The 16,187-nt window shown below is 45.8% G+C and overlaps 2 protein-coding genes across 4 annotated transcripts; one reads left to right on the top strand and one right to left on the bottom strand.

Annotated features, from left to right (window-relative positions):
• The first annotated feature begins 1,841 nt into the window (after positions 1-1,841).
• Positions 1,842-9,827, top strand: prmt8b (protein arginine methyltransferase 8b). Of its 3 annotated transcripts, none has more exons than XM_068755243.1 (10): positions 1,842-1,910; positions 2,661-2,885; positions 3,433-3,588; positions 4,134-4,197; positions 5,184-5,326; positions 5,520-5,607; positions 7,178-7,293; positions 8,498-8,648; positions 9,368-9,489; positions 9,744-9,827. In XM_068755243.1, the coding sequence occupies exons 1-10, from the start codon at positions 1,842-1,844 to the stop codon at positions 9,825-9,827; spliced, it is 1,218 nt and encodes a 405-aa protein (XP_068611344.1). The 3 variants fall into 3 exon arrangements, with proteins under 3 accessions (XP_068611344.1, XP_068611343.1, XP_068611342.1); XM_068755242.1 differs by having other exon boundaries at positions 1,842-1,916; XM_068755241.1 differs by having other exon boundaries at positions 1,842-1,922.
• Positions 9,828-10,512: 685 nt separating this feature from the next.
• Positions 10,513-16,029, bottom strand: cracr2ab (calcium release activated channel regulator 2Ab). Its single transcript, XM_068755237.1, has 17 exons — positions 15,883-16,029; positions 15,462-15,573; positions 15,164-15,356; positions 14,898-15,044; positions 14,468-14,558; positions 14,213-14,308; positions 13,770-13,957; positions 13,567-13,638; positions 13,428-13,476; positions 13,275-13,357; positions 12,479-13,097; positions 12,186-12,324; positions 11,748-11,829; positions 11,426-11,540; positions 11,219-11,320; positions 11,005-11,081; positions 10,513-10,902 (listed from the first exon to the last, which is right to left on the bottom strand). The coding sequence occupies exons 1-17, from the start codon at positions 16,027-16,029 to the stop codon at positions 10,812-10,814; spliced, it is 2,403 nt and encodes an 800-aa protein (XP_068611338.1). The 3' UTR covers positions 10,513-10,811.
• Positions 16,030-16,187: the final 158 nt, after the last annotated feature.

Raw genomic sequence — 16,187 nt, 5'->3', positions numbered from 1 at the left:
GGTCATTATTTCTGTCCTTATTTTCTTTTTTAATAATAATTCAGAGTAGCTTGATGTGAAGAGGTTTTCCGGGATTGACTGTCATTCGTGACATTCCTTACCCGTTCCCTGTTACCGTTTAGGTACCTGCAGCACCTCATGAAAAGAAGAAAAGAGCACAAATTCATTGATGGGTTGTTGTTTTTGTCACACAATTTAAAGCCTTTACAAGCTTTGATTGCAATCGTTTTCTCACATGAGGTTAGATATTAAGCTCAATGAGCCTCTTTGCGTGTTTTAACATCTATAATTAAACTCTTTGTGTCTTTTCATGTTATTTGCTTTGTGAAACTTTCAAATCGATCACTAGCCATCTGCCCACCGCTTTCACTCCTGACTCCTGCATATATATATATATATATATGTGTGTGTGTGTGTGTGTGTGCAAGTGTGGTTGCATTAACTCGAGTGCGATGCGTGGGACGATGTTCTTAAGCACCATTGCTGGAGCTCATCCATAGCTGTGACTAAAACCTGGTGTTCCATTGTACTTGAATATAATTAATGGAGCGGGAGTCCATTTTTTACTTTCATGACAGATGCTTTGTGGTCGTTTCAGAGCAGACTACCACTGACTTCAGCGTGAGATGAGGGGGGATGTCAGCCCTAGACATTAACGGAATGGATATTTTATTGGAAATCTTCCCGAAAGAAGGTATATAGCAGATATAAATGTATTTGTTTATATCATGGGAACTTAAAACTCAAAAAGCTCCAGATAGATCCCAAATGTTGGGAATGTGACCAGGAACATATGATTACATTTTAAATTTAAGATTATTTTTTTTCCAGAAGAGATCCTGGATAGAAGATAAAGTTAAAAATACAACTCGATTCACTTTTCAGTTTGGTGCCAATAGGAAGTTTGGGTCCTATAAAATGATCTGTATTTTTAAACTCTTTCTACATTTAAACACAGCCACACACAAAAAAAAACAGCTTTGTGTATTAAAACCACACACGTGTTCAAAATTATAGACGGACCGAATTTAAATATGATCCTAATATGGGCATGTATGTGGGCTACGGAAGTCGTGAATGTCACTGCCAATAGGTTCAACTCAAGAAAGTATACAGCTCATGAAACGCCTCCATAAGTGAGAGGCTCGCTGGTTCCAGAGCTGGATTTTTACCTTCTGTGGGAAAGTCGACGCTTTTTTTGCGTTCTTGCGTGCGCAACTGTTATTATAATAATGTTATTTTACCATCATCATTATCATCATCCTCAGTTTGAAGCCCCTTTTTAACTTTGTCTGCGGGGAGGGCGTCTGGATTGCGCAAAGGACTTTTCCACCGCGCACGGAGAGGCAAGCACACTGCGACTTGGGATCAGAGCTGAAAGTGAAGCTTTTTCTTCCTTCCTTTACAAGCGAGGTTTTTTGATTCATGCGTTTTATACTGTTGCATTTATTTAGTGCTCTTTTCTCGGATGCGCTTTAATGATGTGAAACGCGCGGGCAGCGAGGACAGCTGGAGCGGCTCGCCGGACTGTTGATGGACACTTCAGCCGGGGACAGTCCTCCAACACTTCCCGGTCTCCGCCACTTGAAAACAAACCTGTTTATCGCATCTTCCGCCTCCGTTTTTTTTTTTGTTTTTTTTGTTGTTGCGCAAATCAAATGTAACAACTTTGCGCGTGGAATGGATTTAATGAGTGGAAACCATTGCACGCCACTCACCATGGCTGACACGCGTTCCTGTCCTTTATCCGGCGGCTTCATGTTTTCTCCGACACGTTTCTGCTGAGAATCGCGACCCTTCGTCCACTTCAAAGAGTTGGATCGGAAATCTCGCCTCCTCTCATGGGACTCGGGCATTCGTCGCGTTGTTTGCTGCTCCGGCGGAAGATGGCGGAGGCGGACAGCTCGGAGGTAGGGGCACCGGCGGGGTGTCCCGGCGGGACCGGGACCCTCTCGGTGTGGTCATTAGGATTTTTTTTTTTTAAACTGTGACAGCACATTTGTCTCGATTACTATTACAGCTCTCCCTTATCGTCATTACTGCTTGGCAGTGATGGTGCGCGTGCGTGCAAGGGAAAAGTGCATGTCCCGGTGTTCGGGAGATGTTAACGGAAGATCCAAGTGTGTCGGTAATTGTTGGAACACTAGTGATCGCGCACGCAGATGGTTTACTCTTTGCGCTGAAGCGCCCTTGAGGTTCGACGGGAGCGCGCCTTTGGACACGCTGCCCGCTGTCCTTGGTGCTGAAACGGAGTCAGCAGCTTCTGCCGGCTTTTCTCCGCCTCGCGTCTGCGGAACGATTCAGTGTTTTCATGAATGGATGGCTGCTCATTTCGTTTATGCGTCCTCTATTGGATTCATACTGAAACGCAGACAAGTCCACTGGCGTGGGAAATTAGCGTCACTACAAACACTTTGTGGTCCAATTCATCCAGCGCATGCGCATATTAATTATTTAATGTAGTTCTGACGCTATTTACCCCCCTACATTCCTAAATTTCATAACTTATTAGCTATATAATATATATATATAGTATATTATTAATGATCCATTCAAAATAATTAAAGTTTTTTTTTCTTGGCAAAGCCTGGAAACTATTTTCCAAGTTTGTATTAAAAAGGATATAAACCTGATCGAACTCCTTCATCTCTTTTTAACAGCGACCGCAGCCCATCACGTCCACCCTCTCCGAGTCAGCCCAACCCTCCCCACTGCCCAAACCAGTGCCTTCCACCCACCATGTGCCACGCATCCCGCATACACCTCACGTAGCGGCTCGGGCCACCTGTCCTGGTCGGGGAAAGATCGGCAAGTTCCTCAGCCCGGAAGAAATGACATCCCGGGACTACTACTTTGACTCCTATGCTCACTTTGGCATCCATGAGGTAGGCTGACCAAACTAAATCTGCATTGGTGGAAAGCATCTCCTTCACAAAAGTGCAGTGTTCAATTACAACAGCAAAAATGTCTGGCAATGAGACAGATAAGGTATAAAACGTTACATCCCAGATAAAGTCCTTGATCAGAAGCGGCAGTGGCGGTGCTGGAAACGTTTGGCACCTTTTCAGAGATCCATATTTAGGATGTGGGTCAGGTTTACAGACAAAGAGTGTCCTGATTAAAGGAGTGCAAAGCAAGGAAAAATGGAAAATGGGATGTGCAAATGGGATCAGGAGGTGACTATCAGTTGGTCCCAAAAGGCTTTGTGTTATACTGTCTATTTCAAGGAGCTTTGCCATTGGCAATCCATACTGGCATGTTGAACACGACCTTCTTCCTGTCTCATTGGGACTATGAATATAACTATAATAACTATGATTTAAATAAATAAACTTATTGTGATTCACATGTTCTCCTTTAAAAAAAAAAAGAAAGAAAAAGAATGATTTGTCCAAGCTGTGATTTCTTTTGTCTCGCCTCCATTTCAAACAGGAGATGCTGAAGGACGAGGTGCGGACGCTGACTTACCGGAACGCCATGTGCCACAACAAGCACGTGTTCAAAGACAAAATCGTCCTGGATGTCGGCAGCGGAACGGGCATCCTGTCTATGTTCGCCGCCAATGCCGGCGCCAAGCACGTGTATGGGGTGAGGCGGCGAGACAACACCCTCTGACCGTGAACAAACACTGCACAATTGAAATTTGTGATTACAATCATCGGTTTAAACGAGAGAATGAAAGAGCAAACGCTGCTCACCCTCCCCCCCAATTTAATATCGGACTCCCCTCTGCCATCATGTCAGCTCTCATCCGTTGCCGTTCCTTCCAGCAAAATTACGCAACACCTTCCGTGCCGTTTTTAAAATCCCTTAAGTGCCGATAGCTCAGGTTTAATCGAGAAAGGGGTGATCTCTCTCAGACGCTTGCACACTCGGAGACAATAAGAGACAATCGGCGGCGCTGTGAGTCACAGGTTGCGTTAGTGAAGGTGTCTCCTACAGTTATGTGTGATTAATATGCTCTATTACACTTTTGGCTGGGTAGAAAGGCAAGATATATTAGTGTTCATGCTGCAAAAGGCCTGCGAAAAGCTGTGAGGAACTACACCGTTTGGATGGATTATTGCTTCTTTTATTATATATCTATATTTAATATCCTTCTGATGATAACCTTCTTTTTCTTGCGTCTGCAGATCGAATGTTCTAGCATATCGGAATATTCAGAGAAGATCATCAAGTCGAATCACCTCCACAACGGTAGGACGCAGGGCTTTTCTATACCCCACCAAACACCTCTTAGCCCATCCGTCTGCGTCAAGGTGATGAGATTTGGATTTGAAGCGGTGTGTAAAATCTGTTTATTTCCATCATCAGCGTCAGGCCTGACAACGTTAGTCACAGCTCTGATGGGCGGGTTGCCTCGAATGTCAAATAACCATAATCCCCGCCGTTAATCACAAACCCCTCACTGTTGCTGATTGCTGTTGTTGTCCCCCCCCCCCCTGAACTGCACAGATGAGGCTGGCACGAGATGGTGGGTTTCATATCATGCATTTTTGTCTCATCTGCTGTTCCAAGCATTTTAAAGTTGTCAAGAATTAAGCCAGCTGTTCGTGAATAGTCCAGTGATTGTGTAGAAAAATACAATTACGGTACCACATCTCTAAAGCGTACATATAAAAACATTAAATGCATTTTTATAAGTGAGTCTGTAGTGTGTGTGGGTTTGTTTTTTTCATTCAAACAAGCATAAAGTAAGAAAGTAGGTTGAAACAAGTTGCCCTGGAAACCCCATCAGGCAGACGGAATCAGATTACACAACCCCATAGAATCCTGTAGAGAATGATGGACATTTTTTTCTTTCATTCCTTTCCTGTGGCTTTAAAAAGATGCAGTGAATCCATTTATTTAACTGAATGGAGGAGATAATGTTTTATTTTTTTAGGAGCATTACTCTGTAATTACTGGATATTATGATGCAAAACTCCCTATTATATCGATTTAAATTTGTTACCACGTTTATCCTCTCGTATCTTTGTATGATGGATCAAAGTGGCCCGAATCCAAATTCATGCGAAAGACACCGAGGCGTGTGATAAACATTGTAATTATGCAGCGCTAATATAAAGCAATCCCAAGTTATATATAAAAATAAAATATTGTATGATTTTCTATAAGATGCAGCGTCTTCATTTGTCGCCTGCCGTTTTGTGTGTGTGTGTGTCTCTCTCTCTTCACCACAGTCATTACCATCTTCAAGGGCAAGGTGGAGGAGGTGGAGCTGCCCGTGGAGAAGGTGGACATTATCATCTCGGAGTGGATGGGCTATTGCCTGTTCTATGAGTCCATGCTCAACACCGTCATCTTCGCCAGGGACAAGTGGCTGGTATGATGGCGCTATGAGAAAGCTGTGTGTGCGTGTGTGTGTGTGTAGCTGGCTGGACAGATAAAGCTGTGAAACAACCAGATGGTGACTAAGTAGAGGACTTACTGCACAGTTTTGCTGTACGTGTACACGAAGTCTCAAAAATTCAAGCCCAGGTGTGTCAGTAGTAACTGACTCTCCTTTTTCTATTCAGAAACCGGGAGGCCTGATGTTCCCTGACAGAGCAGCTCTGTATGTGGTCGCCATTGAAGACAGGCAGTACAAGGACTTCAAGATTCACTGTGAGTAATTACGGCAGAATCTTCGGCTTCCCCTCGGCGCGGTGCAAAACTAATGGTCATGCTGTAGATACAGATAAATACAACTCGCTCAAAGGGTAAAATAATAGTTTTACTTTCCCCCCCCTCCGTGTAAGCCAGGCATCGTTAAATCAAAGCTTTTGCTAGAAGATTCATCAAAGATAAGACATTTCTTGTTTGTAAATAACAATAAATATGGCAAATGTGCATTTTTAGAAAACAGATCGAGAACATGAGCAATTATTTAAAGCATCTTTAAATCTCAATTTTAACGCCCTCCGCCAACTCCTGCAGGAAAAGCAAGCCGTTTAGCCTCTAAAATACTCTGCATGCCCTGTCGGCTAATTGCTAAATGATGTCATCTGCTTTGTGAGCAACGATTGTAAAACATTGAAGTTGCAGAATCTAAGACTGAAGAACTGGAAGACTGTGATGTGTGAAAGACCCACTAAGCGAGTCATTTGCTCCCACGTTCAGGTAAAAAAAAAAAGCCATTAATGAGGATAACGTGCGGGTTGCCAGGTTGGGAGAAATCTGTTGGCTGGTTGTGTTTTTTTGTAGACATTGAGAAATGAGTCAGTCAGAAATGAAGGTCGTGGGTTTTGTCATGCTTTAATGAGCAACTGTGGTTGAACTTATTATGACTATTAACTCAATAATAAAGAATTTGCCCCTCAGATTTCAGATGGAGTCTTTTGCAGCTGCCAGTTGAAGCTAAATACACTCATGTTTGTTGCAAAGATGACTTTCCACAACTTGGTAATCCAAATAATGTTCCAAATAATGAATCCCTGGGTGCAAAATGCGTTATTAGTAAAGGCTTTCCATCTGCAATGCGTCCTTTCCAGGGAGGGGTGGGGGGGTACATTCTCTGCTCTGAAGCTATCACAGCAGGAAGGCTGAACTTAACATTGTGATCCAGATAAACCACCAATGTTAAAGGTGCCATTCACACATGAATCTGGGTTAATAGCTCCCGCTGACTTTCCTTTCACTGCACAGGTGGCCTCCTCTGTTCTATTACAGGCTGACTCTCATAAATCCTGAAAAGAATGCCATCAACCCAAACCCTCATGCTCTTATTTTTAGTACCTCGCCACGTCGGGGGGCATTTTTTTCCACCTTCTCATTGTTCTGATTCAGTGTTTGGCCCAATGACAAAGCGAGGTGGAGTGGAGCAGCAGAGGGAATGGGGGAGGAGGAGAAAGACTGCTCGGTGTGTTTTCAGTCCAAATTATGATAAAAAAAAAAGAAGAAAAAAAGCCTACCAGACATGGTGGAGGAGGAAGAGGAAGAGGAGGCTGTTTATTTTCAAGAAGGGTTCCTGGATCGATGGATAGACGGTGTCAGATGTTGTCACCACTTCCTGGCAGGGTTGATTTCTTCGTTTTCTTTTATTTTCTGTCCCTTTATCCGATTACATCCTTGCAGGAACAGCAATCAGAACCTTGGACAAAAATCCCCCCCAAAAGTAAAAACCTGCATGCTTGGGGTTCATGTGTGTGGATGTGCGTGCTCGCACTTCACATGTTCATGTTGTGTGCACGAACAGGGTGGGAAAACGTGTACGGCTTCGACATGAGCTGCATTCGTAATGTGGCCATCAAAGAGCCGCTGGTCGATGTGGTGGATCCCAAGCAGGTGGTGACAAACGCCTGCCTCCTGAAGGTCAGCCTTGTCTTTCACGCTTTATTGTTCTATACCTTGAAAATAATGTTACTGAGGCGGGGGGGGGGGGTTCAAAGTACATCCAAGTACATCATATAGGTTACTGGAGAGCTGTAATAATCTGCTGCCCTGTTTTTATACGTGAAAATGCATCAGCGGCTTGTCTTTCATCTCACAAATGAACAAGGGATGAGAGCAGAGAGGAGAGGAAAAAGCCTATTTTCTGCGTCCCCTCCACAACAACCTCTCTTTTCATCACCTTTCCTTATTCGCTGCTCCGTCTCATCACTTCTTTTCTTGTTTCTATTTCCAGTATCAACTGTCTTCATTGCTCACTCATCTTTTTTTCTCTCTCTTTTTCCTCATTCCTTCCTTCTTGCTTTTTCCTCCCCCTCCCCCTTCATCTTCCGCAACATTCTCTGATTTAAGCAATGTCAGGCATCGCTAGTCTGAGCAAATAGGGAGGCCTCGCTCCGTGACTCGCTCCGTGACTCCCTCTGTGCGATAATGAAATGTCACACAGGAGCCGGCATCGAGTCACCGGTGGGGATGAAGTGGGCTCCCATCAGTTGGATGAGCGCCGGTCTTTTGTGCTCAAGAAGGTGATTTATGTGTCAGGACCGGGGGGGGGGGGTTACTTAGCGACATGCCGGCCTGCAGATTAACGCTCGCTGTCTGTATCGCTTTCACATGTTTGCATTTCAGGTTTATTCACTCCTTCCCTCGCCGCCAACACTTATTAATTCAAACTGCCATTCATTCCTCACATGCTAAAAATGACAGACCCCCCCCCCCCACATCCTCCTAAATACAAGCACCATCTGCATGCAAAGCAGAGATGCCTGCGCCAGTTCAATGTTGGGACCCAGCTAGGTAGCAAAATGTGATACTTGGATTTGTGGTCATGATATATAAGGCACACTTACACATGCACGCACTCGCACTCACACACACACACACACACAGCCTCCCTCGCTTGTAGACTTCAAGGAGGACACCCACACAGCATGTGTACTGTGAGCAGGCTTCGCTTTGCCAGGCATGATTCAACCTGTGGGCTTTCACACACGTACGCTCACACATCCGCCACATCCATCAAATATAAACGCGCCGCGAAAGAAAAGTGGAAAGTGTGGAAGGCTCTCCGCTTCGTGTGCTTCTTTACAGAATATTCTGCTTCCTTTTTTTTTTTGGTTTCAAACAGGAAGTGGACATCTACACCGTGAAGCCAGAGGACCTGTCCTTCACCTCAGCGTTCTGCCTGCAGATCCAACGCAACGACTACGTCCACGCTCTTGTCACGTATTTTAACATCGAGTTCACCAAGTGTCACAAAAAGACTGGCTTCTCCACCGGTGAGGTCGCCAAGCCTCATAGCTCATCCGATCAGCTCGCACAGAAAACACACACATATGGAATATCACCAGAAGAAGGAAGGGTGGAAAAGCTAAACAGAACAGGGGTTATTCTGGCTAATATTGAAATTGTTGCTAGAAACCAGAAACCCCTCAAAAAAAAAGTCACAGTTTTCAATTTACAGCACATCATAATTTAAGGGACATCAAAGAAGAAGAAAAGAGCTCCTTTATTGCTCTCTGTTCTGAAATATCTACTGAACATTTCAAATTTCACTTCAAATCTTTTTGAAGTTTTTTTTTTAAAATCTCGCTCTCTTTCTCAAATCAACATAAAAACATCTCGGCTCGAGGCTACACTCTGCTGGTGCCGTGTGAACTTGGCTGCTCCTCTGCACTCCTCTGCACTCCAGGCTCTGACTATTAAAGAGCCGAGCCGTTATGTAAGCTGAAGTTAATGAATGCATGCATTCACCGCTTACGTAATGCCGTGTGGAGGAGCTTCTAAATTTCGCTATCTAATATCAGCCTCTGTGGTTCTGCCACCCTGGCCCACCTGTTGCACCTTGGAGCCGGCCTGTTCTGTCCATTTTAGAATTTCTTTATCTTCCCTTTCCTGTTTCTGCCCCCCCCCCCCCTCCCTGTGTTTTGTTCTTTATTGCCCATTTCCCTCCACGCCCTTACCTTCATTCCACTCCTCCTTGTCCTCTCCACCTCAGCTCCAGATGCCGCCAGCACGCACTGGAAGCAGACGGTGTTTTACTTGGAGGATTACTTAACCGTCAAGAAGGGAGAAGAGATCTTTGGCAGGATTTCTGTCAGGCCCAATGAGAAGAATGCGGTGAGACTTCAAAGGAATGTGCACGGAACTGTCACAAATGAAAATGTGACCAGCTATGCGTTCTTCACTTAAATGGGAAAACTCTTCCGTTTCTCTAACGGCAATTTCATTTGTTCCAAATTTAAGTGTCGATTACGCAAAATGCATTTTACATTCACATTTGTCAGATTACTGAATTTAAATTATTTTTTAAGACATGCTTTTCTTCTCTCATACCAAGTGCCATACATTTCCTTACTTCTTTTTTATTGTAGCGTGACCTGGAGTTCACCCTGGAGTTAGACTTCAAAGGGCTGCTGTGTGAGGCCGCCATTTCCCACGACTACAAAATGCGTTAGGAAGATCAACCAACTCTTCTTCTCAGCCCTTCCGGATCCCACTCGGAGAAGAGGAGGGGCTCAGGCTCGCCAAATTAGTTCCGGTTGGCCCGCAAGGGCGGACACATGCATCTGATTGGATGCCATCATACCAGCAGCTACGTGATGTGCTCAAAAACTGAATCGGCACATCACTGAATGTATCGCCCTAACAAATATGATTTGTTTTTTGATCACCGTTTTTTTTAGACATATAGCAATTTTAAGTATAAAAAATAAGGCTATAGTGAGTCTCTATTTTAATGGTGAGGCTAACTGAAACAATCTGTGTGAAGATAAAGCTTCATTTTCAGGTTTCTCTGTAGTCAAGATTTATTATGCACCGTGCAATTGACGGTCATTTTATTCATTTATTGTTTGCATGTGGATTTTTTCTTTTTTTTCTTTTTTGATCTTAGAAATAATTGAAGTAAATTAATTGTTTCTTTGAACGAGGATAATTCGGAGCAGCTGTGCTTTGGGGGGGCAGAATAAAACCGAGGCTTTGAACAGCGACTGAATGCAGATGCAACATGTGATTTTGGAGACAAGTGAAGACTATGAAAAAAAGATGAACACAATGATGAATAAACATGTGAACAAAGGAAGTTTGATTTTTTTAATCCCCTCTTTAATTTAACAGCTTTTCTTTTTTAGCGAATTACAAATATTTTACTTTTCAGCGTGGAATACGACGGACAAATCCGAATCAATTACGACTTGAAAGTTAGGATTCAGTTGTGGAAAAAAGTGACGGCATGTTTACGGTTCATCAGAAGGTCACTTGAAGTAATCAAAGTACAGTTTCTACTTTCTACTTATTTACAAGACATGGCAATAAATGACCCAAAACGAAGCCTGTTGATTGACTATTACAATTTCATTCTATGTCAAGGTCCAATATTGATTTCGCCATTGTATAAAACACCAAAACTCCAATGCCCGAGTCAGAGGAGCGTATGCGCGTCACTTGCAGCAGGCTTTCTTCTTTAGGGGTTGCGTGCTGAGGACGAGTGTTGTCGGGTCTCTCACCCTGTCTTCCTGCTCCATTAACACTCTGAGTAAATACAGAGAGCATTACGTCGGCCAAAAAGATCCATTTCCTGAGCAAAGTCAGCAAGTACCCCGCTGATGACTTGAGTTGCAGCTTTGTTCTTACCTGGCCAGGTGTTTCAGGGACTTAGTCACATTCTTACCAGTGTAGGCACTGACTTCAAAGAACATCACTTTGTTTTCCTGCATCGGATAGAGAGCATATCAATGCTTTGAGCAGTTTAAATAGTGATGGCGCTCAATTGTACTTGAATAAAAGTAACACGGAGCGGCGTCATATTCGAATAAAAAATGACCTGCTCGGTGTGAATCTGACTCACGTGAGCCAGTTGCTCGGCTTCTTTGAATGACACCTGCCTGTCTCCATCTATGTCCATTTTATTGCCCAGGAGGAGGATCTGGATCCCTTTTCCTGCTGCATCCTGGGAGAAACAAATCTGGCTTTAAGCTCCATTAAGACTCCATTACAGATTATATAAACCTGTCAAACAGGGTTGTGAAGGATTTCCTCGGGTCAAAGGTCAGACCTGGACATTGTTGATCCACGGTTTCACAGCCCGGAAGCTGTCCTGCTGGGTGACGTCATATATCACCACCACACCATCGGCCTTGCGAAAGAACTGCTTCGTTATGCTGCGGTACCTGCGACAACCACAAAGCTTGGCATAGTGTACTAGCACATGGTTTTATAAATAGTACGTGTACTGCTGGAGAGATAATACACTATAAAATATGACAATACTTTTTTTTAATTGATATTTAAAGTATGTGTTTTGGCTAAAAGCTGATCTGGTCTGCATTTTTTTTTTACAGTCAACTTCAAATGAAGGAAAATAAATGGAGGCTCACCTTTCTTGTCCTGCCGTGTCCCAAAGCTGCATGGCTACCTGTATATTATCCATGCTTAATGTCTTCACACTGTAGTCAATACCTGATCGAGAGTGACAGAATGCAACCAGGGTACATAAATAAATGTGAACACGCTTTTTTTTGACAGTGATAAAGACAAAGAATGACCACCGGGGGGCGCAGCAAGGTGTGATACTGAGGGTGAGGTTTCGCGGAGATGAAAGTGAGGCTCAACACGGATAGAATCTGCAGCACAACGACTTCCAGGGCTCTTAGACAGGCAGTGTGACTTCACAAGTCCTCTCATGCAATGCCAAGTCACCCTCCCATCTTCCGTTTTAGCATACACAAAAACACACACACAAACACACACGTGCCATCGGAATTCATTCAAAACAGCTTCTGACCGTTTTTTTTTTACACTATTTCTCTCCTCACCCACAGTAGCGGTCGTGGAAGGGTGAAAGCGGCCCTCGCAGAAGGAGCGTAGCAGGGATGTCTTCCCCACACTGGAGTTTCCAACCAGGACTACTTTGAATAGACGGTCTGGGGCAAACGGCGCTGCTTCATTGGCCTTCTGAAGATAAAACAACCCCCCGCATAGGTTAAATCAAAGCCAATCGGAATCATTTAATCTGGTTCATTACCTCTCCCGTGACATCTCAGCATGTTCTGACAGATTTCCATTAAGAGCTAAGCAAATCCAAAAAGCTCCGGTGCTGTGGACCTACCTGCTGGGTCTCCTTCCCAACAGGCTGTCTCCTCCGGGACATCGGAAGGCGGGGCTTCCTCGCTGGGACAGCATCTCCTGACACAGAGGTGGGAGTGGATGCAGCCATGGCAACACTTGTTTCAATGTCACGTAGAGCTTCCTCAATGCCATTGTACGCTTCATCCTCCGCCTCACTGAGCTGGTGCAGCAAAGGTTGAGGCCCTCCTTGGAGCAGGTGGGGTAGGTGATCCTCCTCAATGGAGATGACCCGACGGAGGGGCCACCCGTCTGGAGGGGCATCCAAGGCTTCCTCTTCTGCCGCCGCCTTCTTCTCAATTCCCACTTTCTTTGTCCGCACTCTGTCTTTGGCCGTCACCCTCTTGTTAATTGTGCCGGAGGTTTTCTTGGCCTTCGTCCTCACGTCCTGCACTTTGGGCGGCAAGGGGTCGGTGCAGCCATTGGCTAAGCTCTTCTTCGCCGTAGGACGTTGCGGACGGGCAGGGGCGGTGGAGGAGGGTGTGGCTCTGGTGTCCCCCTCCTCCTCACTGCAGGAGGAGGAAGCGACAAATACGATTTGAAGGTGCTCTATAGGCAAGGCTTCCAGAGACTGGTAGGACCCGTCCACCAACAATGGGGCTCTTTAGAGAAACACACACAGAGGATACACTGGATAAGATGAAAATCTGGCTGCCAAATGTTGCATATATGTAATCAGATCTTCTGTTTTTCCCTCTTTGATACTTGATTTTCACACCGAGACGGAAACCCTTCTCGCGTTACAGGAAACATTAGCAGAGGTGAAATAAATGAATCACCTTTTTACCGGCTGGCTGGCGTCATCAAATAAGCTGGCGAGCCCCGCCCTCTGCTTCTGCCGCTTTCTGAGCGAGGTCCGAGGCTTGTTCGAACAAGAGGGAGGATTAATCCTATTCATTTGGACAGACGCCAGATCAAATGTGAATACTCACTACGCCACAGGATAGATCTCGCTCGTCTTTTAAGTGTTTGTTCATTTCTCTGGGAAGATGAAAAAAAAAAAAGAAACAGTTCATTGTTTGACATTTCAGACGGAACCAAAGGTCAAACAGTTTGACGCTCTCGTCGCACCTGAGGAGGTCGAGCTGCTTCATGAGACTCTGCTTCTCTCTTTGCAGTCCTTCAGTTACTCGGTACATTTCCCTGGAAGAGGACACAAAATGCAGGTTTGTCTTTTGTCTTCTTTCTCTCTCAATGTAAATCCTGTTTGGACTCAACTGCATTGAGAGGAAACAGAGAAGACCACGACTATACTGGGAGCTCCAGGCACCCACATGTCTTTCTCCTGGTGCAGCCTGGCGGCCTGCTCCTGCAGCATCGCGAGCTGCTCCTGGGCCAGCCCCAGGTCCTGGCTGGTGCTCTCCAGCGCTCGGGAGAGCTCGTCGTTGCTCATCTTCAGCTTGCTGTTCTCCACATAGCTTTCCTGCTTGTCGCTGCTGAGCTCGTGGCACTGGAATTCCAACTTTGTGAAATATACACACATAATGTTGGAAATTGAATAGAAATGATTATATGGCTGCCTAATTTAACGCCCCCCCCCGCCCCCCAGAAACGCTGGTGCCATCTCTTCACTTTACTAAGGCTTATGAATTATCCATCTTCTGTTGCGTCATTATAAATAAATGCAGGAGCTGCACCGAGCCGTTTCTAAATGATCGGCAGAGGCAATCGTTCCAAAACGGGGAAATTGAATCGTGATGCCATGTGACATATTGACCTTTTTCTGCTTCTGGAAAAGATGTTCCAGCTCTTCTTCCTTTGATGAAAGTTGGTGTTCCAGGTCGTGGCTGCGCAGCTGAAGGCGCTCAGAGTCCTACACAGCCAGAAGGGGAAAAAAATTAAGCAGTTAAAAGATCCCCCCCCCCCCCCCCCGCCCTCTGACCTGCTTTAAAAAAATATTCACACATCCAAAGAAATTAACGATGAGCAAAACACATATTTTTCAGAGAAGCGACTCAAGGAGCTGTCGCACCTTTAGGAGCAGCCTATCCTTCTCGCTTTTGATCTGCGCCTCCATCTCTTCATATAAATGGCGGATCTCGCTGTCGTGCGTTGCGGCTTTCCTGCAAAGAGAGCAAAGCGCTGTAAATTACAATGGAATCAACAAAGGCCCGACATCTGGGAACAAAACAGCATTGTTGTCTTAAGTTTAGATTAAAGTTGCATTATTCCCTCTGCACCTCTTATTACATGTAAATACGTCAGCACACACACACACACACTGAGAGTAGTATTTAAATTCCCTCTGAAAGATTGTTAAGACCCAAACAGCCAATTAGTAAAGACTGCTGTACAGTCAGTACCAGGCAGTGCCATGGGAATTCCATCCCCTCATCCTTCCTACTCCTTTTCATCCCTCCTTATCCGAGGAAAGGGCTTATTTGTGCGTCCTGCCTTGCTACCTCTGGAGGGCGCTCTCCATCTCCTTCTTCTCTTGATGGGCCTCCTTGATCTGGTGGGTGACCCGAGCCAGGAACTCCTCGAAATTGGACAGGAGGTGAGGCTCGTCTCGCCGGAGCTGCGTCCAAAGGCTGCGCACCTCGCCGGGGCTGGGGAGAGGGAAGAGGAGAAACGGCGAGTCGCGTGTCCGATGTCGATCGAGGCGTTCGCAAAAGCACCTTTATTTACGCAAAACATGACATGTGGGTTTTGAGGTGATAATACTCACTCTTCCAACACGTTGCTGGCCCCCAGGCTGTCCAGCAGCACATGGAAGTGCTTCTCCTCTTCATCTTCTACTGCTGACAGCTTGGCCTCCCATTGGCTCTGATAGAGGGCCTCCTTGTTGGCCCTCGGAACCGGGCTGGGGGCCTGATATTGGTCGTCAGCCACAGAGATCCTCCGGCCATGCAGGAACTCGCCTGAGACACACCAACGAAAAATTCAAAGGCCGAGATACAGCCGGCCTCGAGTTCCTCGCAACGTTAAAGTTCAGAGTTTACATCCATGTGAGCGCAGAGACCTACTGAATCCAGAGGAGAAGGCCTCCAGCGTGAGGTAGCCGCCGCGGTCCGCGTCCAGAGAGTCGAACACGGCCTCCAGCTCCTCGGCCGACAGAGGCAGCTCTCCGTGAAGCCTCTGCCAAGAAAACAAGACAAAGATTTTGGCTGAGTTGTGCTAAAAAAAAAATGCAAGGATCAGCAATATGAAGCGCGGCACATAAATTCACCGTGGATGGCGGGTCGGGGGGGGGGGGGGGGGGGGTTAATGTGGAGGAAACTTCCACTGCAACTGTTGAGCCTAAAATCTGGCTCTGTATTTATGTAACTCTGGCTCAGCACAAACACATGCACAAAGTGTGTGTGTGTGTGTGGGGGGGGGGGGGGGGCAGTGACCCTCAGAAACGCAAGAAACACACACTTTGAAGACACGGACACCTTCTCTGACCCTCATATCTCTGCGGGTGATGAAGCCTTTGTCTTCCACATCACAGGTCTGGAAGAACTCCTTGGTCTTGTCCAGCAGGGCGATTGGACCCCAGTCCGAGCCCCTCCGAGCCGGGGTCACGGAGCCATTCACCTTGTCCTCCTCCATGTCCGGGACGCTTCCTGCAGGCGCCTCAGAGAGGACGTAGCGCGTCTTTTCAGTGACGGTCAGGAGTGGAATCAGGCATCAGGCTTCATAGCTCGCCTCGCTACCACCGTCCAGGGATGCTCAAAGTTGCCACGGTGACCAAAGAGACCAGATCGTAG

This window comes from Brachionichthys hirsutus, chromosome 22 (genome assembly GCF_040956055.1).
Source record: "Brachionichthys hirsutus isolate HB-005 chromosome 22, CSIRO-AGI_Bhir_v1, whole genome shotgun sequence".
NCBI classification, from domain to species: domain Eukaryota; kingdom Metazoa; phylum Chordata; class Actinopteri; order Lophiiformes; family Brachionichthyidae; genus Brachionichthys; species Brachionichthys hirsutus.
The sequence above is the reverse complement of the archived record's forward strand: the minus strand, read 5'-3'. Positions and strand labels throughout refer to the sequence as shown.

What these genes read in the sequence shown, in the direction of transcription:
- cracr2ab (XM_068755237.1), bottom strand. Translation starts at nt 16,029, where the DNA reads ATGGAGGAGGACAAGGTGAATGGCTCCGTGACCCCGGCTCGGAGGGGC. An exon ending in TCACCCGCAGAGATATGAGG is followed by an intron (nt 15,574 to 15,882) that starts GTCAGAGAAGGT and finishes TTTTCTTGGCAG; the next exon opens with AGGCTTCACGGAGAGCTGCC. An exon ending in GCCAGCAACGTGTTGGAAGA is followed by an intron (nt 15,045 to 15,163) that starts GTGAGTATTATC and finishes CCCTCTCCCCAG; the next exon opens with CCCCGGCGAGGTGCGCAGCC.
- prmt8b (XM_068755241.1), top strand. Translation starts at nt 1,842, where the DNA reads ATGGGACTCGGGCATTCGTCGCGTTGTTTGCTGCTCCGGCGGAAGATG. An exon ending in GCTCGGAGGTAGGGGCACCG is followed by an intron (nt 1,923 to 2,660) that starts GCGGGGTGTCCC and finishes TCTTTTTAACAG; the next exon opens with CGACCGCAGCCCATCACGTC. An exon ending in GGCCCAATGAGAAGAATGCG is followed by an intron (nt 9,490 to 9,743) that starts GTGAGACTTCAA and finishes TTTTTATTGTAG; the next exon opens with CGTGACCTGGAGTTCACCCT.